The sequence below is a fragment of the Sciurus vulgaris genome (genome assembly GCF_902686455.1).
Source record: "Sciurus vulgaris genome assembly, chromosome: 16".
NCBI classification, from domain to species: Eukaryota; Metazoa; Chordata; class Mammalia; order Rodentia; family Sciuridae; genus Sciurus; species Sciurus vulgaris.
Genome location: NC_136477.1, coordinates 23,489,794 through 23,512,073, shown reverse-complemented (window position 1 = coordinate 23,512,073; position 22,280 = coordinate 23,489,794). Strand labels below are relative to the sequence as shown.

The 22,280-nt window shown below is 48.1% G+C and overlaps 1 protein-coding gene across 3 annotated transcripts in view; it reads left to right on the top strand.

Annotated features, from left to right (window-relative positions):
• The window catches only part of VIPR1 (vasoactive intestinal peptide receptor 1), a 48,119-nt gene that overhangs the window by 6,528 nt on the left and 19,311 nt on the right, over positions 1-22,280 (top strand). For 2 of the 3 annotated variants that reach the window (XM_079114167.1, XM_079114166.1), the window contains exons 2-3: positions 3,783-3,888; positions 8,727-8,834. In XM_079114167.1, coding sequence (XP_078970293.1) covers positions 3,783-3,888; positions 8,727-8,834 — 214 coding nt within the window. Of the gene's footprint in view, positions 1-3,782; positions 3,889-6,007; positions 8,630-8,726; positions 8,835-22,280 lie in introns of those variants that run through there. The other variant, XM_079114168.1, reaches the window with a different exon arrangement.

Sequence of the window (22,280 nt, the reverse complement as noted above, 5' to 3'; positions counted from 1 at the left end):
CCTCCTTCAAATCTTTGAGGGTCCTCCATAGCCTAGAAGTCAAAGCTCACACTTTTGAAATAGTATTCAAGATCCTTTCCAATTCCACCCCTGCCTACCTCTCTTAACTAATTTCCTGATGGACCCCCAGTATTGCTTGCTGTTGCCACACCAGGGTTCTTGCAACCTTGAATATGTTAGGTATTATCATGCCTCCAGGCTGGTGCACACACTGCTCCTGCTTTCTGGGATGCTCATACTCTGTTTCTAACCATCCAGCTCATAACATCCTCCAAGACCAAGCTCTACTACCCGTTCCATATGAAGTCCATGCTTCAGCTATATACAGCCCTGGAAGAGACTTGGCTACATTGGGCAAGGGAATTTACCAGCTCTCTCTATGTACCTGGAGTCTGGAGAGATAATGAGGATGTTTAAAAAAGGGAAATAAGTGGGAGAGGAAGTCCAAAGTCTGCCTGAATTCCTCAGTGATAAGGACTACAGGGAGCTGTCCTGGCCTGGCCCTTAAAGGGCAATGGTTGACCAGAAGGTCAAAGGCAGGGCCATGGAAAAGAATTGATACTGTCCAGACCAGTGTCAGAGACTTAGGTCCCATTTGGGAATGCACATTTTCTGGGTGACCTCAGGTCCCTCTTTGGGTCTCCATTTCCTCTCTTTTCCAGATAGGGTCTATCACTCAATTATATTCTGTCAAAAGCAGAATTCATCTTCTAGGTCACCCTGACTTGATTCAGAGACATCCCAAGCCCCTGGGTTACCCTACACTCACTTTTCTCCTAAAGTACCTCTCTAAACTACCTCTCAGGAAGGGCCTTGTGGCTGTGCTTCTGGGGATCCAGAGTTGATTAGTGAAGTCGACCTGACTCTCTTCTACCCTCAGAGAATTCCAGGCATAAACTGCTAGAAATCCTAGGTCCCCACAGTGATTGTGGGGAAAAACTATCTCTTGATCAACTGAAAGATCATAGCCCTAGCTTAAGAGGGCCCATAAAGTAAGGGTATCCTTTGCCCTGTGCTCAGACCACAAGACTTGACACTTTTGGTTCCAGAGACAGAAACTCAACTGGCTTAGGCCATAAATAAAGACATTGGCTCATGTTGTGGGAAATAGTTCTGGTTTCAGGCATAGCTTCAACCAAGAACTTAAACAATGTTAAGAAGACCTGGTTTTTCTCCATCTCTTTATTCTGCCTTCAGTTGTATGGTTTTCATTACTGTGTTCCACTTGTCAACAAGATGGTAATGGAAGTTCCAGTCCCTGCATCCTTTAGGGTTCCAATCCAGTGGGGGAAAGCAAATTCACTTGCCTAGTAACTTAATCCAAAGTCCCAGGAGTGAACTTTCTGGCTCTCAGCAGCCTGACTTGGGCCACATGCCAGAAAGTGTGGCTGGGAATGTACTGATTAACTTAAGTCTTGGGCATATGTCCATCCTCTGGAAGAGGGTTCATCATAGCCCCATGAACTAGGAGTAGGGAAGGAAGTGGCTTCCCAGATAGGATGTGGCACCAGAGAAAAGTAAAGGATGGTGGAAGGTAGAAACAACAAATGTCCACTACATTCATCCAGCTTTCATGTTACAGTGTGATGAGAGGTGAGAATAGGCAGGAGAATCAGAAGAGGCTGGAAGGGGCCAGAAAGCATAAAAACCCTGTTGCTGGTGGTCAACAGGGATGGCAAGGACCTGAAGGAGAAGTGTGCTCCAAGAGAAGCAAAATAAACAATGATCTTCCTTGGGCTGGCCAGTCCCTGTATTCTTCTTTCAGAGACTACCTCTGGGATCCTCTTGATCATCCCTCTCCCCAAACTTGAGTATGAGCTAAGCACAATGCTTAAGACACTGCATTGTGAGCATTTCAGCCTGAGTAACTCTAATGAGAAAGAGGGGAAGCACATGACCCCCAATAAGAACCCACAAGCACAGTTTCCCTTAAATCTTCTATCTTTTAACTGCTTTGCAAATAACTGTATCTTGTTCCCTGACAGATCTGTTTCAATATGCCAGTTTTAAATGAGTTGCCAGTTCAGGTGTTTACCCCAACTGGATGGCAAAGTTAACGGTCCAAGATGGGACCCATGTTCACTGTGTAGCTTCCAGACCAGTGGTACGTGGGCAGGTGGGTCCTGGATGCTGAAAGAGTCTGAAAGGTGTCTTGGACAAGGAGACCTTTCCTTGGACCTGGACTAGATCAGCTATGGAACAAGCTGAATATGGGAAAGTTGGACTATAGGTGAACTGTGAGACAAGGTTCCATAAAGCCTTCAAAAAGGAATAAGAGAGTTATTGGTATAGAAGAGACTCAGCTTTGTAGCCTGGTAGGCATTGGATTGTCCATCCTCACCTGGGACCCTTCTCCCTTGATGACAATGGAGAGTCACTGCCACCTGGGATGCATGTTCTTCACAGGGTTGACTTACTTAGACCAGTGGTCAAATTGCTATGTGCTTTGGTTCCTGCAGGCCAGACGGGGACCCCCTTAAAGGAAGGAAACGCTCTTCCCAGAGATTCACTTCAAGAAACCTTCAAATCAGCAGAGGGGGTGGTTGGGGCCCATTTTGCCTACAGAGAAACTGAAATCCAGGGAGGTAAGGACCCTGTCCCCAGAATGGGAAAAACAACTCAAAGGAGACACTGAGAATCTCTGATTCTGGAAGTCTTGCTGGACCCTCTCCAATGTGCTAATGTGATGTTATCCTTCCTGAGCATAAAAAAGAAAACTTGTTGGTTTGCCAGGAATGGCTGCTACTTCTCTAAAGTCAAAGAGACAGATAGGAGCTGCCACCAGCCCAGTTGTTCCCCCACGGTAGATTTTACCCACCTTCTCCCACCCAAGAGCTTCCAAAAACTGTTTTGTTTTTTTGTTTTTTTCTTTCTGGTTGCTCCTATATATCCATCACCCCTACTCACATGTCTGCCCCAGTGCCAATATGTCTTGCCACACTGATCTGCCCTACCCACACCTTGCTCCCTGGCCAGGGCACTGTGGAGAGAAGGAGAGAAGAATTGAATTTTCCGTCCTTTCTCCCCAGTTTCCAGAGGCAGAGGAGTCCTAGTAGGATCTCAAGACTTCCTAGAGGGGACTCTTCTATTTCCTTAAACCTCCATGACCTTCATTAGATCTGGTATAGCTTGAATCATCCAGAAGCTAAGGAGGAAGCAGGTGAGGTCTATCCAAGTGGTGGCTACACTCCTTCCCAACCTGGTGATCGTGGGACTGACAGGCTCCTGGAGTGGAATCGGAAGCTGGAAAATGCCTCTGTTCCTGGATTCCTCCAAGGCTTGTCCCCAGAAATTGGAGGCTGGGATCTAACTCCTCAGAACAGGGTAGCTCATCTGAGTCCCACCCATTTAGAGAGACTGAGGTGAGGGTAGAAAACACCAAACCAAGCTGGAGCATGGCAGAGTTCAGTGGGCCAGCCCAGGAATCTAAGGAGAGACCCTCTTATCTCTTTCCTGGGTTACAAGACCCACTTAAAGTCAAAGTTATTACAACTGCAGCATTATTGGGGGAGACACCAAGAAGCCATGACAGTGCCCTCAAGGAAGACCAGCTTTGGGAACAATGGACAAATTTGGGCTCAGGTCTAGGTCAGGGTCAGAGTTCCTTCTGGGCCTCGGATGGACATGTTGTCTGGGATTGGGATGGCGGTTCAGTATAGGACTTGGATCTCCCCCAGGGCAGTCCTGACTGGGTCCTACCTGGTCCCATGCTCTTGGAGACAGTGGATGAGAAGCAGACTGTGGACAAAGCTGATGGGCACCTCCCTGTCTCTGTCCCCTAGGGTGGCCGGGCAGCCAGACTGCAGCAGGAATGTGATTATCTGCAGATGATTGAGGTGCAGCACAAGCAGTGCCTGGAGGAGGCCCAGCTGGAGAATGAGACAGCAGGTGAGGCCCCATGGGAAGAGAGGAGTTGTGGACCCCACAGTGTCCCATGTCTCTGCATGTTGTGAGCTGAAGTCCAAGTCACATACACTCCACCTTCGTTTGATGGGGATCATGGGGAACAGGGATTGCACCACAGAGCTGCTAGGCAGTGAGAAGTTGGGAGAAGGAAGGGTTAACAGGTCTTCCTGTTCTCATCTCCCCACCTCAGATCTGGAGATCTCCCAGCTGCCAGCAGAGACCATACTAATTTGGGATTCTGAAAATGGTGTGAATCCAACTCTGCATTTGGGGGTACAGAAAGAGTGGGGATGATACCTACGGCTGCTGGCCCACCCAAGATAGGAGGTCCAGGGTCCTAGGTGATAGAGACTTATGGACAAAAAGGCAGGCAAGTTCCAGAATGCCCAGCCCAGCCCATAGAGAGGCTAGAGTAGCTGCCCAATAGGAATCAAGCTTCTATCCCCTGACTTTGTTAGAGCTGGGGTGGGAAGGCCTGGAACCAGGACACCACCCTCTAGGATTAGACCATTGTACTGTTAGCATCTCAGAGGAAAAGCAGGGCATTCAGTCCTATGACCTCCACAGGTACCACCTGGAAGCTCAAAGTCATCTTGGAAGTGGAGAGCAAGGAGTACTAGGCTAGTCTTGACAGGTCTGGAATACTTAATCATAGGAGATTCTTTCTTTCTTCCAACCCTAAACTTTGCCACCACAACACTCAGTGGACTAACATTGACATTGCACATATACATAGTCCCTTAGTCCTCCCCATCCCAACCCACTCAGCAGGTCCAATGAACCATCAACTCCTTATCCTGCTGAGTAGACCAGTCGAGGTCAGCCCTAGAGGCGGAGCACATGAGAGTCCCTGCTGCTCCTCCTCAGGGATCTGGAAGAACTCCAGCCTGGCAGGGTGAAGAGTGGTACCCAGTTGCCCAGACCCAGCAGCAGGGCCACCAGGACAGATGACAGTACCCTCCCCTCAACTCGGCAGCAAGAAGTTGAGCCACATTTGGAAGGGTGGGCAGGTCTGGAGAAGCAGAGAGGCTGAGAATGTGGGGGTACCAAGGCACATCCTGTTGCGGGTTAAGGGGGGTCAGGTTCAAGTCTCCCTGGGGGTGGGAGTTGATACCTCAGGGAAGAGAGAGTGAGGTAACTGCACCTGCTCTGGGCCTCTGTCCCAGGTCATCTCTACAAGGCTGGGCTTGCAGGAATGGGACAACCTCACTGAAGATTCAGGAGCACTTCTGTGTCCTCCTGGGTTCTCCTGATCCCTAGCCACAGCCCTGAGGCTGACAGTTATGGAACCCCTCCTGAGCCCCTCCTCCTTGGCCCTGAAGCCCAGGCTCTCTGTCTCCTGCACACATGAATGAGTGTACGGGACCTCACAGATGGGCCTTGCCCTCACAGGGCAGTTTGCCCCGTCTCCTGAGTCCCGAGACTGAGGCCTGGGTCAAGGGGTAGCAGAACCTGCCTGCTGCTTATGTGCCTGCCCCCCACCACCCTGCCAGGGTAGGACAGAGGATCAGGCTATAGACAGGCCCCAGCAGGCCTCAGGATCACGGGCTGGTCTGAGAGACCCAGACCCCAGACTCCAGGCCCCACTCCAGAGCCTTCCCAGGCCTGAGGCAGGCCACCTCGTGATCTTGATGAGATCACTGCTGGCACTGGTTGCCTGTCGAGTGCCAACACCCTGTCGTTCGGCAGCCAGTCTGAGATCCAGAGGAGGGCAGGCGTGGGTCTTTGGGCTGTGGGTCTGCCCATGACCTTGTGTGGGGCTGTGTGTGTGTGTTCCTATACATGCGAATGCGCACTCCTGGCCCATATCTATCTGGGGCTGCATCTGTCCCTCTGGGGTCTGTTGCTTTGACTCTGAGTATCCCCAGGAGTCGTAGGTGTGTGTCTGTTTAAGCCTGGACATGCCTAGATGTGTCTGCCTGGTACTCTGTGTCCCTGTGTGTCAATTTGTGTTTCTATCAGTGTGAATGTCCATGGTATGCCCAGATAGGTCTGTCCGGATGCATGCATCTCTGTGAGTTGTGTCCCTCTGTACCTGTTTGCTTGTGTCTGGTCTATTCATGTCCATGTATATATATATATATATATGGTTTGCTTGTGTGCCTGGGGTTCTGTGTAAGTTTGTCTCTGTGTGCATGAATTTCTAGAAAATGACACAACAGAGGCCCCATGCCACCCTGCTTTGTCATTCCTTACTTCATGCTTCAGGTTGGGCTTTCCTATTGGGGTAATGACCCCTCCCAGTGGATACAGAAAAATATTCCTAGGCCAACAGTTGAAGTACCAAGCATTTTCATGGCTATGGCCCCTCCACGGCTTCCCTGACCCCTCTACCTCAGCAACCAATCCTGTCCTGCCTTCTATAAGAGGCTTCCCTGAACACACACACACACCCCATATTGTCCTGTTTCCTGGCTTCCTGCCCTACTTGACGACCTGCACCCCAGGACCAGTTCACAGCCCAGCCTTGGTTGTGATGAGGTTCCTTGAGGGCCAGTATGACCTACCCAAGGGCAGGACCTAGGGTCCCTCTCTTCTGTCCCACCTCTGGTGAAACCAAGTTCAGGGGCAGAAGCCCGATTCTGAATCTGCCCCCCAGCCTGTGCTGGCAGCTGGAGCTTCAGAGAGTCTGAATTCTGGCAGAGACCCAGACACAATAGCTGGCCTACAAAACAGGGTGTGGCCAGCACTGTCAGAGAGGGGTAAACAAAGTCCAGCAGCAACAAAATCCCCAGAGATATGCCATGGAACCCTTCAGACCAGCAGCGGGAACATGCCAATAGGCTGCACCTCCCACCAGCAAGGTAACCTTCATCTATCATGATGCCTTAGTTTCCTCAGATGTGAAATGGAAGGGTTAAATAAGCTGTTTCTTTAAAGAGGGCAGAACAGTGCCAGGCACATACCAAGCCTACGTGTGTTTGATGATATTAACAGGTTCTTAAACCATAATCCTAATTTGACTGGCCTGACAGGCCTCTACGTGGCCTCCAGAGAGGCTGGCACAGGAAAGGAGGAGATCTGGCAGCCAGACTAAGACTGTAGGTGCCCCTAGGGTAGGTTGGGGTGGAAGTGGTTGGGGTGCACAAGGAAGGGAGACTAGTCTGACCAGACCCCAGGGTTCCAAGTATCTCCTTCAGCTTAACTACAGGTGACCCCTGACGACTGCAAACCCAAAGTTCCCGCCTCTAGTCCCCACCCCCACTGCATCCCCACTCGAGCACTCAGAGTCTCTTCCCCTAAGTGGGGACATCCATCCACCTCCTCTTCCCAGGCCCCCTTCTTGGGAACTTGTGAACCTTCGGACCTGGGCTGGGCTGGGCTTGGCCCAGCTGGCGTTGACTTTGGCTCAGGGGTTGGGTTTCCTGAGCAAATCCATGGGACTGGCAGTATTGCAAAGAGACAATTAAGCCTCCCTTAGGGGAGGGGGTCCAGCGTAGTCATAGTCCCTCAAGGGCAGCCTGCTCCTGAAGAGGCAAAATGGCATTTGCATCTGCCTAGTAGAGCAGATCCCTGAAGACCCCCCCTAACTAGCCAGGTCCTGCAAAACTCATCACTTAGCTACACAGTGAAGCCCACAGCCTGTGCTGCTGGATTTTCTCTGATGTCCCCATCACCATTGCTAACCCAACTGAGATGGGGACATCTGTTCTGACATGTGAGCTTCAGGCAGACTCAAAACCTAGATGAAACCCAATATGCCTGTTGCCCCATCATACCCCACACCTCCTTTTTATAACAAACATTTCTCCAAGGCACTTTTACTATGATGAAGTGTAATTCAGAATATGCTCATATTTATTCTTTTAAAAAAGTTATGGCTTATAATAGGTCCTCCTGGGACAAGTTTTGCTTTTTGAATGAGGCATAAAAGCCTTGTTTGTGTCAGCAAAGTAGGATCTATCAGCATTGTTGAAATTCTTAAAACTGCTGCTGATAATTTTGTGATACATATTTTAAATCTAAATGTCAGTTTTCTCAAAAATCATAAAAAGAAAGGTCATTGCACTACCAAAAAAAGATGTTCTAGCTATAATATAAAAGACAAACAAAAAGGAAAGTAACCTATAATACAATGCTGTGTACATGTTCAGGTATGATTGCACTGAAAGATAAGAAGATATGGTCTGAAGGTTGTACCTATAAATAGAAATTCTGAGAATGTGAGGGCTATAAATGCAGATTGATATATGCATGTGGTTATACCAGTGACTCAACTATCACAAACAGTATTACTGTGGGTAACATGATTTCCAAAACATCAAATGACTTTAAAGTTCAGAACAAAACAAAGTATATTCTTCTCTCCCATTACTCAATGGTTACATTCCTGGAAAACTTCATGAATGTTAAACTTGTGCAATAAGCACCTTGGGTTTATATGTAAAATGGAGCAAGAGTCTAAGCTCTGGTCATTGCAAAAGGTTTTCATCTACACAAATGTTCAGTGGCACATCTGAAAGTCATGCAGAATGTAAGAGGATTTACCACTGTGTAGGACCATCCTTGTCACCTACGTGGCATCCCTGGTGGCTGCCCATCAAATGCCAGATGAAGCCTTCCATCACTGCAACAAACAAAACCTCCAAGTGTTCAAAACGCCCAAAGGGGGTACTCCATCCCTCACTGAGCACCATGGAGTGGTAGTCATGCCTTCTTCTCCCCTCTTCCTGCCAGGACAGGGCAAGGCTGTGCCTCCCCTCTCAGACTGGAACTCCTCAAGGTAAGAGGCTGTCAGGAGGAGGAATAGAGTGGTACCTGTGAGCTCAGGCCCCAGGTTTTCTTTGGTGACACATGTGTCCTCTGCCTTTACCACACAGGCTGCAGCAAGATGTGGGACAATCTTACCTGCTGGCCAGCCACCCCTCGGGGCCAAGTGGTTGTCTTGGCCTGTCCCCTCATCTTCAAGCTCTTCTCCCCCATTCAAGGTAAGAGTCCTGGTCTGAAGGGCAGGAGCTCTGGTGGTGTGTGTGGGCCTGCTGGAATAGGAACTCCCTTCTCAAGAAAGGGGAAAGGCAAAGGAAAGTAGACAAAGAGGCTGGAGCTATCCAGGGGAAGCTACCACTGGGTCTTTGAAAGACTCAGGGGATTTGATTAACTCTTCACATAAAGATAAGAATGTGGGAAGGGCTCACTAAATATTTGCTTAACAATTGATAACTGATTGACTGACAGGTGCCTAGTTAAATTATGGCTTCCATGTTCCTGTTGTCTTGGGTTGGTTGTGATTCAGTCTTAGCTGCCTGGAGCCAATGACCTTTTGGGCTCCATGAAACTGCCATACAGCTTTGCTTGCCTACATTGTCTTGTTCTGCTTAAGTGAATGTTCACATGTGAGATAGAAAGAAAAAAAGGGAACCCTTCAGGAAGTGGGTTTTCTTGCTCTTGAGTCATTGGAGGCCTCCAACATCCTTCCTTTCAGTAGATGAAGCACCTCCTAGTACACGAGGAACAGGGTTAGACACCAGTAGGGAGGGGGACACTGGAAAAAACCACCCTCTGCCTGCCTTCTGGGAACAAGGATCCCTAGCTGGAGAGGCATTTAGTGAGGCAACAAACAAATACATCATAAGGGGTAAGAAGTTCTTGGAAGGAGAAAGAGGAGAGTGAGAACACTGTAAGTCAGGTGTTTACCAACAGCATTTCTGAGGAGGTGATGCTTCTACAGTGTGAACACCTGGTGGTGAGAAAGAGTCACTAAGCAGAGATCCTGAGTCAGGGGATAAGTGAAAGAGAAAATCACTAACTGTAGCATAAGCATTTAAGGAAACCTGATGGTGTGGTTGGAGCTTAGAGGAGGAAGGTGAGGGTAGATACAGACTCTGCAGAGTGGAGACCAGACTCTGCAGGGCATTGATGACCTAGGTGAATTTTGTCCCAAGTCCAGTAAGAAGCCATAGGGGATTTTGAGCAGGGGACAGGCACAGTTCAATTCTGGTTCTTGCTGGAAACTCTGGTTTTTGTGAGAGGGAACTATTTCAGAAGGCAAATGGGAAGACTCAATGAAAAATCACGCAATATTTGATGGTGGCTTGAATTCAGTTAGAAACCACAGTGAAGGAGAAAATTGAGAGACTTGTGTAATGAAGGTATGGAGGTGAGAGAGACAAGAAGAGAATCTGTATGCACTCCACAAGTCCAAGTTGCATGAAAAGTGTGCAGGGAGCTTTAAAAGGGGCAAGAAGGATCCAGAGAACAGCAGGATGGATGGAGAAAACTGAGGGAGGAGGAGAGACTATGGAAAAGGCTGATAGAGTAGCAGTGTGGTAAGAAGGATCAGTAGAGGATTAGGATGAGAGAAGAGAGGGAGGAGCATGATGGACAGAGAGGACTGAGTAAGGAGAAGGGTGGTGTGGATAAGGAGCTAGGAAGGATCAGGGTGGATGTAGGGAAGTGAAGGAGGAAAGGAGTGTATTGAGAAGACAGAGGAGCAGGGTAGATGAAGAGGTGTATGGGAGGAGCATAGTCACATGGAGATGACTGAGAGAGGAACAGGATGGATGAACAGGTCTCCTCAGTTCTCTCCATCCATCTCTCTCATCTCTCAGTCCTTTCTATCCATTCTCCACAGCTCCTACTGAAAACAGCACTGTTTCTCTTTCCTCAGGCCTCCTCAGGCCTCTTCATCCAGCCCTGGTCCTCCCTCAGTGTATCCACCCTGTTCTTCTCTGGGTCCTCTCCATCCATCCTTCTCCTCCCTCAGTCCTCTCCATCCACGCTGCTCCTTCCTCCCTCCTCACTATGTCCTCTCCGTCCACCACGTGCCTCCCTCACTCTGCTGCATCACATATTTCCTCCATTTCTATTCTACAATACCGATCCTGCCCCACTGCTCCATATCCACAGTAATTCTCTTCTACTGCAGTCCTTTCCAACCATTCTGCTCCTCCCTCAATCCTCTCAATTCACCATGCTTCTTCCTTACTCCTATCCATCCTGGATCAGGATGATTGGAGACAACCACATGAGGAGCAGTGTGGAAGAGTCTATGAGAGGATGGAGCAGCATGGATGGAGAGGATTGAGTTGAGGAGCAGAATAAATGAAGAGGAGTAGGGGAGGAGCAGGGTTAAAGAAGAGGACTGATGAATTAACCAGCTTGACCTAGAAGACTAAGGGAGAAGCATCATGGATAGAGAGGAGACAGATGAATGGAGAGGACTTAAGAAAAACAAGTATGGACAGACAAGACTGAAAGGGGAACCCAGCATATAAGGAGGAATGAGAGATTTGCAGCACTGGAAGGAGAGGATTGAGGGAGCACTATGTGAATAGAGAGAATTAAGGGAGGAGAAGGGAGAATGAGCAGGAGCATCAAAGGAGCAGACTGAACCCAGAGGGCTGAAGTAGGAGCAGGTTGGAGGGAGATAACTGAGGGAGGAGTTGGATGCATGGAGAATACTGAAGGGATAAACCAAGTGGATGAAGAGGACTGAGGGAGGAAAGGGGGATGATAAGGTCCTAGGGAAGGGCATGATTGATGAGGATAAATGACAGAAAATGATGTGAATGTTGAAACTAAGCACAGAGGAAAATGGATGGAGAGGACTGAGGAAGGAACACTGCTTATGAGGTGGTGCAAGGGGAGAGCACAGTTTATGGAGAAGACCTAGGGAGGTTCACTGTGAATGACAAGCAGTAAGGGATGTGCAGTGCAGGAGAAGCAGGTTGAATGGGGTAGAATGAGGGATAATCACCCTGAAATGACAGGACTGAGGTAGGCACAGGATGGCTTTAGATGAGTAGTGTGAAGGTGAAGGCAGATAAGTAGGGAGGAGTGAAGGAAGAGCTGGGCAGGAGAGCAGGAGTGAGGGAGTAACAGGGCTCAATGGGGAGGACTGAAGTAACTGCAGGTTGGGTATGAAGGAATGAGTGAGCAGCAGGGCTGGATGGTGAGGCCTGATGGAGGAGCAAGAGGGATGTGGATGAGGAAGGAGGTGGAATAAGGGTGGTGGATAGAAATGTGAGGGATTATCAAGATGGATGAGGAAGAATGAGGAAGGAGAAAGACGGAGAGGACTGAGTGTGGAGCAGGGTGGATGGAGAAGACTGAAATATGAGCCATTTAGATGAGCAGAAGAAAGGAAAGGGAAGGTTGATGGAGAGGACCAAAGAAAGATCAGTTGATGAGGACTGGTGACATAGTAGAATGGAAGAAGAGTACTGAGAGAGAAAAATGGAGAAGTGATGAAGAGGGATGAGGAGTTGATGAGGTGAGGAGGACAGACGAATAAAGCAGGTGGGTGAAAGTTGGAGGGGCAAGCAAGATTGAGGAAGAGGTGTGAGGGAGGTTCATGTGGATGAGAAAAACTGAAGAAGAAGGAGGATGTTGGTAGAAGACTGAGAAAGGATGACTGATTATGAGAAGGGAGGGTATAGAGGACTGAGGGAGGAGTACCATGGATGGAGGGTATGAGGGAGATGGTGTCTGGGTGTACAGGACAAAGGGAGGAACATAATGGATTTGGAGCAGGAGATGTGATGGAGGAGAAGGATGGGTGAGGATATTGATGAAATGGATTAATGGGGGGAGTTTGGAATGAGGAGAGGACTGAAGGAGTTCAGGACAGATATGGAAGGATGATGGAGGGGTAGGGCCAGAGGGGGAGGATGGAGAGATGATCAGGGTTTATGAGTAGTGAGGTAGGATCAATGTGAATGGAAAATACTGAGGGAGAACCAAGATGGATGGAGAGGTTGGAAGGAGAGGTAGGATATTTGTGGCAAAGGGGTAGTGAGGGAGGATCAGGTTGGGTGGAGAGGACTGAGAGAGGAGCAGGATGGATGAAGAGGACTGAGCCAGGAGCTGGATGGAAGGACAGGGCACTTCAGTACACTTCATCATCCTGCTCCCCCCACAACCCTCCTAATCTCAGACCTCCTTGTCTTACAGCCCTCTCTGTCCAGTCATGCTCTTACCTCAATCCTCTTCATCCATCCTGTTGCCATTGCCATCTCAGTCCTCTCTATCCATCCTGCTCCTCCCTCGGGCCTCATCTTCCATCTTGCTACTCCATTACTCCTCTTAATCATAGCCCTCTGCTTCCTTCTTCAGTCCTGTCTAGCCCTATTCCTCTCTCAGTCCTCTCCATTCACCCTGCTCCTCCCTCAGTCCTCTCCACCTTACTGCTCTGTCCTCACTCCTTCCTCTCTCCTCTGCATCCATCATGACTCTCCATCACCCCTCCTCATCCACATTGCTTCTCCATCTCTTTTCCTTTCCATACTGCTCCACCTCATTTCTCCTCATCAACTCTCTTTCCTCAGTCCTCTCTAACCATCGTACTCCCTCCTCAGTCATCTTCATCCACCATACTTCTTCCTAACTCTTCCACATCCTACTTCAGGGTGGTTGGAGAAGATCATATGAGGCATAGAGGAGTGGACATGAGAATGCAGCATCATGGATGGAGAGAATTGAGGGATAATGATGTATGGAGAGGATTAAGGGAGCACCAGGATGGAGGAGAGGACTCAGGTTGAAAAGTATTGAGAAGATGACTGTAGAAGGAGCAGGTTGTATGGGAATTACCTGGGAGAAGGAGTAGATTGGGAAGATATGACTGAGGAAAGAGCAAGATGGAAGGAGAGGACTGTGGGAGAAACACAATGAGATTAGAGGACTGAGGGATGGGTGGAGAGGTCTGAGGGAGAAGGAGGATAAATGGAGAGGGATGGGGGAGAATCATGAAGGATGAAAAGGACTGGGAAGGAGTAGGATAGGACATAGGGAGGAGTAGGATAGTTGGAGACGACTGAAGGAGGAGAAGGATGGAGGAAATCAAGAGAGGAGCAGGAAGGATTGAGAGGAATGAGGGAGGATCAGGATACAGGGAGAGGAGTAGGGGGTGAGCAAGATGGGTGGGAAGAACAAGGGGTAGTGCCTATTAGGAGTAGGCATCTGAGGAAGGATCTGGAGGGATAGAGAGGGTGAAAGGAACAGCAGGATGAATGCAGAGTACTGAAGGAAAGGTGGGGTGGATGGAGAGGACCGAGTGAGGATCAGGATGAATGGAGAGGATTGATAGATGAGTTGAGAAATGGAGAGGACTGATGGATTTGCCAGGACAAAGGGCCAAACAGGATGGAAGGAGAGGAAGGGGAAAAATCAGGATGGATGGAGAGGACTAAGTTATGGAAAAGATTGGGATGAAAAGACTGAGAGTGAGAGAAACAAATTTGGGGGTAAAGAGGAGTTAGAGAGGAGCAAGTTGGGTGGAGGGAGAAGTAGGATGAATGCAGAGAACTGAGAGGACAAGGATGAATGTAAATAAATGAAGGAGAATCAGGACTACATAGATGACTGGGGTGAGGAACAGATTTGGAGGAGAGAACTGAGGAAAGAATGGATTGTTTGAAAGGACTAGAGGAGGAGAAGTTTAGATGGAGATAACTGAAGAATAAACAGGATGAATAGAGAGGACTGGGGTGAGAACAAATTGGGAGAAGACTGAGTGAAGACCAGGATGGATGAAAAGGAATGGGGAGGATCACTAAGGATGGAAAGGGAGAGGAACAGATTGGGAAGAGAGGACTGAAGGAGGAGCAGGATGGATGATGGAGAGAATGAAGGAGAAACAACTTTTTGGTGGGGTTCTGTGAGAGAGATCAGTTTGAATTGAGAGAACTGAGGGAGAAGGAGGAAGGAATGAGGGTCAGGATGGATAGAGAGGGTGAGTGGAGGAACAGATTTTAATGAGAGGACTAAGGGGGGAGTAGAATGACTGGAGAGGACTGAAGGAGGAGCAGGATGGATAGAGAGGACAGAGGAAGGAGCAGAATGGATGCAGAGAACTGAGTCCAGAGCCAAACAGATGAACAGGTCAGCTCAGTCCACTCCATTCATCCTGTTCCTCCAACATCCCTCATCATCACAGCCCTCTTTCTTGTCTTCTAGCCCTCTCCATCCAGTTGTGTATTTCTGCAGTCCAATCCATCCTTCCTGCTCCTCCATCACTCCTCATCATAGCCCTCCTACTTCAGTCCTTTGCATTCAGCCCTGCTCCTTTCTCAGTCTTCTCCATCTATTCTGCTCCTCCCTCAGTTCTCTCCATCCATCCTGTTCCTCCATCATTCCTCATCAGATCCCTTCCCCCTTCTTCAGTCCTCTCAGTACAGCCTTGTTCTACTCTCAGTCCTCTCCATCCATCCTGTACCTACCTCAGTCCTATCCACTTTTACTGCTTCATCCTTACTTCTTCCTCTCTCTTCTATGTCGACCATAATCCTTCATCCCTTCTCATCATCCACTTTGCTCCTCTATCCATTTTCCTTTCCATACTGCTCCTTCGTCACTGTTCCTCATCCACAACAACCCTCTATCCACTCAGTTCCCTCCAACCATCCTACTTCCCCCTCAGTACTCTCCATCCACCATACTTCTTTCTAACTCTTCCACATCTTAGTTCAGGGTGGGTGGAGAGAACCATGTGAGGACTTGTGTAGAAGAGTAAGTGTAAGCATGGAGCAACATGGATGGAGTGGATTGAAGGAGAAGGGTGACTAGAGAAGAATAAGGGAGGGTCAGAGTGGATTAAGAGGTCCAGGGGAGGTACTATTGAAAGTAGACATCTGAGGGAGTAACAGGATAGATGCAGAGGACTGAATGAGGAGCAGGATGGATATAAAGAACTGATATCTCATTATATATGCAAACATTCCAAAAAAAAATCCTAAACTCAAAACACTTCTAGTCCCAAGCATGTCAGATAAAGGATCTCAAACTGTACAAAGCTCTGGGAGGTAAGAAAGTGGATTGGTAGCAAGATGTAGTCGATCAGTAAACTGCAAGGTGACTTTCAGCAGAATGAGATTGTAGTTAAGCGTACAAGTTAGGAGGCTGCTGGATTCAGCCCCACTTGGGTCAGTAACCAAAGGGAGGTAGCAGTAAAGTAAAAGAAAGAATGAGTATGAATGACCAAGACTCTCAGACGTGGAGATAAAGAAGAAAGAAGAGCCAAAAATAACTCTGAGTTTGGATATGTTGGAACGGGCACCAGCACTTACTACTGAATAAGGAGGAGGAGGAGCTAGGAAGGAAGCTGATGGGTTTAACTTAGTCCTTCTTTACTAAGATTAACCATCTGGGTGCAAGTGTCTGATTGTCCATTACAGATTCAGGCAGGGAGCACATTAGAGAAGTTATTAGAGTCAACAGTGAAATCATTGTCTAAGTAGTAGGAATTCATATTGGAGGAACTTTTGAGTGTTCATAATAACTTCTATGGGGATCTCTCCTTGAACAGTACCAGGAGGAGGGAGCAGCCTCAAGGGCTACAGTATCGAATAGCTTCGTGGATTGAAAGAGCTTCAGATGCATTGAATAGATCACATTTTTTAAAACTATATTTGAAGGTAGAACTTAGCTATGCATTCAGACTAATACCAAAATATAAATGATTAAGCTAGTAGGTAATAGAGCAGAGTTCTAGTTCTGACTTTCTCACTAACTGTGGTTTTAGTGTAGTTAGTGCCAGGTACATAAGATACAACCCAGACACTATTCTAAGAACTTTTTATGTACTAAAGAAATTGATCTTCCCTTTTGTGGTGGTGCATGACTTTAATCTCAGCAACTCTGGAGGCTGAGGCAAAAAAATCACAAGCTTAAGGTCAGCCTGGGCAAATTAGACTGCCTCAAAATTTTTTTAAAAATTTAAAAAACTGGGGAGTGTAGCTCAGTGGTAGAGAACCCCTGGACTCAATCTCCAATACCACAAAAAATTTTTTAAAAGATAAAAATTAAGAAATTAATCCTCACAAATATTCTAAAATATAGGGATTACTATCTTCCATTCACAGATGACAAAATTGAGTGATGTATTCAAAGTCATCAGGCACTGAAACACCATCAGTCAAAAAGCAGAGCCCATGTTTAGATTGCTTAACTCCATGAGTAAATTGAGAATGTGGAATTAAACAATCTCTAGAGTACCCTCAAATTTAAAAAAAAAAGAAGAAGAAGAACTGAGGGAAGAGCAGGGGAGATGTAGAGGACTGATGGAGCTGCAGGATGGATTGAAAGTACTGAGGGAGGGCAGAATAGAGTGGAAGGAGAGGAGTGGAGAAGAATCAGGATGGATGAAGAGAACCGGGGTAAGAAATAGATTTGGAGGAGAAGAATGAGGGAAGCACAAGATGAATAGTTAGTCAGGCGTGAGGAATAAACAGAAATGTGTGGGCTGAGGAGGAGTTAGGGAGGAGCTGGTTGGGTGGAGAGAACTGAGGGAGGAGCAAGATGGAAGGACAGAAGTGTGGAAGGGCCAGGATGATGGATGGTGAGGAATGAAGAAGGTTCAGGATGGGTGTAGAGAATTGGGGATAGGAACATATTGGGAGGAGAGAACTGAGAGAAGAGCAGGATGGATGTACAGTAGAGCAGGAGAATCAGGATGGGTAGAGAAGACTAAGGTGAGAAATGTGTTGGGAGAAGAATATTGAGAGAGGAGCAGGACAGATGAAGAGAACTAGGAGAGGAGCAGACTGGAAGGAGAGAACTAAGGGAGGAGTAGAAGTGATAAAGAAGAATGAAGGAATATCGGGATGGATGGAGAGGACCAGAGGAGGAGCAGATCAGGAAGAAAAGACTGAGTGAGGAGCAGGATGAATGAAGAGGACTGTAGGAAGTAGCAGACTGGAAAGAGAGGTCTAAGGGAAGAGCAGGATGGATGGAGGAGTGTTAAAGAGGAGCAGGATGGGAGGAGAGGACTAGGGGAGGAACACATTGAAATGAGAGGACTCCGTGAGGAACAGAATGAACGGACAGAACTGAGGGAGGAGCAGGATGGAAGAAGAGAAATAGGAGAGGATCAATAAGAATGAAAAGGACTGGGACGAGGAAAGATTGGAAGAGAACTGAGATAGGAACAGGATGGATGGAGAGAAGGATGAAAGGAGAGTAGTGAGGAAGGAAGAGAATGAATGTCAGTATAGGGGGAGGAACAGATTGAAAGAGAGAACTGAGGGAGAAGCTGGGTGGGAGGAGAGAACATCAGGATGGAAGATGAGGCCTGAGGGAGGAACAAACAGGATGGGATGTACTGAGGGAGGAGCAAAATGAATGAAGAGGACTGCAGGGAGGAACAGATTGGGAAGAGAAAACTGAAGGAAGACCTGGATGGGTGTCTAAGTACAGAAGACATGGAAAATTTTTGTGTAAGGAGAATTGATGGAGGAGTAGGATGCATGGAGAGAACTGAGCTAGGAGCTGGATGGATAGACAGGTCACCTCTGTCCTCTCCATTCATTTGGCTCCCCCAACAACCCTTACCATCACAGCCCTTCTTGTCTTACAGATCTCTCCATCATTTCTGCTCTTACCTCAGTCCTCTCATCCGTTCTCCTCTGTTAGTCCTCCTCATTATAAGCCCTCCTTTTTGAATTTTCTCCATTCAGCCCTCTCAGTTCCATCCATCATGCTCCTCCCTCAGGCTTCATATTCCATCCTGCTCCTCCATCATTTCTCATCATCATAGCCCTCCACTTCCCTCTTCATTCCTCTCCATCCATCCTGCTCCTCCCTCAATCTTCTCCAGTCATCCTGCTCCATCCTCCCTCCTTTCTCTCTCTTCTCTGCATCCAACATGATCCTCCACCTCACCTCCTCATCCACATTTCTCCTGCATCCTTTTTTTGTTCCATACTGTTCCTCCCTCCCTGATCCTCACCCACAACAAACCTCTTTCCCCTCTTTCCACTCAATGCTCTCTAACCATTGCACCCCACCCCCATCCTCTCAATTCAAAATGCTTCTTCCTAACTCTTCCACATCCTGGTTCAGCGAGGTTGAAGAGGATCATATGAGGAGAAGTGGAGAGGAGTGGCCATGAGAATGCAGCATCTTGGATGGAGAAGACTGAGAGAGAATGGTGGATGGAGAAGAATGAGAGGGTCAGGATGGATAGAGAAGGAGAGGTGAGGAACAGATTGGGAGGAGAGAATTGAGGGAGGAGGAGGATGGATGGAGAGGAGTGTAAGAGAAATAGAAATATTTTGTGTAAGCAGGATAGGTGGAAGAGCAGGTTAGTTGGAGGGACAGGATGTCAGAAATGAGCAGGATGGATGGCCGAAGTGGGGGAGGAACAGATGCAAGAAGATTGAGGGAGCAGGATGGATGGAGAGGACTGGGGGAGTGTAGATTGGGAGTAGATGAATGAGGGATAAGCTGGATGGATAGTCAGAACTGAGGGAGGAGCAAGACGGATAGATATTAACGAGGGAGGAGTAGGCTAAATAACAGTATGGAGAGGTGGAACAAATTGAAGGAGAAGCAGGAAGAAGCAGGATGGATAGTAAGCACAGGTGAGGAGTAGAGTCGGAGGAGAGACAAGGAAAAGCAAGATGGATGGTGAAGAGTGATTGAGGAGCAGGATGGGTGGAAAGGACTGAGGGCAGAGAAGGACGGATGGAGATGACTGAGGGAGGAGAAGAATGGATGAGGAGGACTCAGTCAGAAGTTGGATGGATGGGATGATCACCTCAGTCCTCTCCATCCATCCTGCTCCTCCATCGCTCCTCACCGTCATAGCCCTCCTTCTTCAGTCCGCTCCACTCGTCCCTGATCCTCTCTGTTCTCTCTATCCATCTTGTTTCTCCATCGTTCATTGTCATCATAGCCCTACCCCTCCTTTTTCATTCCTCTGCTTCTCCCTCAGTCCTCTCCATCCTTAATGCTCCATCCTAACTCCTTCCTCTCTCCTCTGTATGGACCATGACCCTCCATCACACCTCCTCATCACATTGCTCCTCCATTCCTTTTCCTTTCCATACTGCTCCTCCCTCACTGCCCCTCAAATAAAAGAACACTCTTTCCACTCAGTCCTCCCTAACCATCCTACTCATACCTCAGTCTTCTCATCCATCATGCTTCTTCCTAAATCTTCCACATTCTGTTTCAGAGTGATTGGAAAGAATCATGTAAAAAGAAAATAGAGGGGTATGGGTGTGAGACTTTAGTACCATGAATAGAGAGGACTGAGGGAGGAGAAGGATGGAGAGGGATGAGGGGGCATGAGAGAGGATGAAGTGGGGGAGAGGACTGGGGGAGGATGAGATTGAGAGAAGATTACTGAGGGAGGAGCATTATGGATGAAGAGAACTAAGGGAGTACCAGGATTGTTACAGAGAACTGAGGGAAGAGCAGGATGGATGAAGAGGACTGATGGGGAAGCAGGATGTAGAGAACACAGGGAGAAACAGGATGACTGTAGAGAACTGGAAGTGAGAGCAGATTGGGAGAAGACCAATGGGGGAACAAAATGAGTGGAGAGGACTTGGGGAAAGTTCAGACTGGAAGATGTGTGAGGGAGCATTGGATGGATGTAGAGGAGTGATGGAGAAATAGAAATTTGGGGTGAGGAGGATTGTGGGAGAAGTTCTGGTGGAGAGGATTCAGGGAGAAGCAGGAGGAATAGAGGAGAATTAGAGAGGATCAGGATGGATGAAGGAGACTGGGTGAGGGAATACATTGGGAAGAAAGGACTAAAGGAAGAACCGGATGGAAGGAGAGGAATAAGGGAGGATATAGATGGATGGAGAGGACTGGGAGAGAAACAGATTGTAACAAAGGGATTGAGGTAGGAGGGGTATGCTAGGAGAGAACCGAGGGAAGAGGAAGGATGGAGAAAACTGAGGGAAGAGCAGGATGGATGGAGAGGTCTGAGGGAGGAGGCTGATGGTTGAAGAGGTCTGAGGGCGAGCAGGAGGGATGGAAAGGACTGATGGGTGGACAATTCACCTCAGTCCTCTCTATCCATCCTGATCCTTCAACTCTCCTCCTCATCATAGCTCGCCTTCTCCCTCACTGCCCTCCATACAGCTCTGCTCATCTCTCAGTCCCCTCCATCCACCATGCCCTGCCTTCACTCTTCCTCATTGCATTTCTCCTCCATCTCTTTTCCTTTACACACTGCTCCTTTCTCACTTCCTCTCATCCACAATAAATCTTCTTTCCATTTAGACATCTCCAACCATACTATTTCCCTCGATCCTCTCTATTCATCATGCTTCCTCCTAACTTTTCCACATTGTGTATCAGTGTGGTTGGAGATGGACAGATCTGAGGGAGGAACACAGTGGATGAGGAGGGCTGAGAGATAAGCAGGCCTGTATGGAGAGCACTGAGGGAGGAGCAGTGTCGACGGATAGGATTTAAGGAGAAGAAAAGCATTAGAAGGAGCAACAAAGAAGTAGAATGAACCCAGAGGACTGAAGGAGGAGCAGGTTGGATGGAGAGAACTGAGGAAGGATGTTGATGAACCAAGGAGGAGAAGGATGGATTGGCAGTCCTGCTCAGTCCTTGGCATTCATCCTGCTCCTCCATCACTCCTCATGATGGCCTCCTCCTCCTTCCTCAGACCTCTGCATTCACTGTTTTTGCCTCAGTCATCTCCATCTATCCTGACCCTCCCTCAGTCCTCTCCATTATTGTTGCTCCTTCCTCACTCTCTCTGTCCTTTCCATCCACCATGTCCCTCCATCACTCTTCCCCATCCACATTGCTCCCCCAGCTCTTTCCTTCTTACACTGCTCCTCCCTTGTTGCTCCTCATCCACTTCAATCTTTTCTTAGGCAGTTCTTTCCAACCATCCTAGTCCTCCCTCAGTCCTTCTCCTCCACTTTTTCCTGACTCCACATCCCTGATCAGAGTGTTTGGAGAGGACCATGTGAGGAGCTAGGTGGATGAATTGGAGTAAGGGTACAGCAACATGAATGGTGAAAACTGAGAGGAGAAGAATGGATAAAGGGAGGTGGGGGAAGAGCAGTGTGAGTGGAGAGGACTGAGGGAGGAAAAGAGTGGGTGCAGAGGAGCCACAGGAACTGAAGGTTGAGCAGGTTTGAGGGAATGAACTGGGGGAGGAGCAGAGTCAATGAGGAGGACCAAAAGAGGAGCAGGATGCCTGGAGGCAACTGCAGGGAGCACAGGATTGAATTAGAGGAATAAACCAGGTGGATGCAGAGGACTGAGTGAGCAACAGGGAATTAAAGGTACTAGGCAAGGGTGAATGATCTGAATGGAGAAAACTGAGCAAGGAGGAAAACAAATGGAGAAGACTGAGGGATGAGCACATTTTATGAGTCGGCATGAGGGAAGAGCTGATAGAAAGGACTAAGGGAGGATCACTGTGAATGAAGAGCAAGAGAAATGTACAATGAGAATTTCTGTGGGTGAGGAGGAATTATAGAGGAGAAGGAGGTGGGTGTAGTGGACTAAAGGAGGAACAGGTTTTATGGGACAGAATGAGGGAAAACAGTCTGAATAGAGAGGGCTGAGGGAGGAACAGAGTTGGTTTTAGATGAGTAGTGTGGAGGTGAAAGAGGATAGATGGAGAGGAGGGAGGGAGAAGCCAGGAAGGAAAGCAGAAGGGAGGGGAAAAT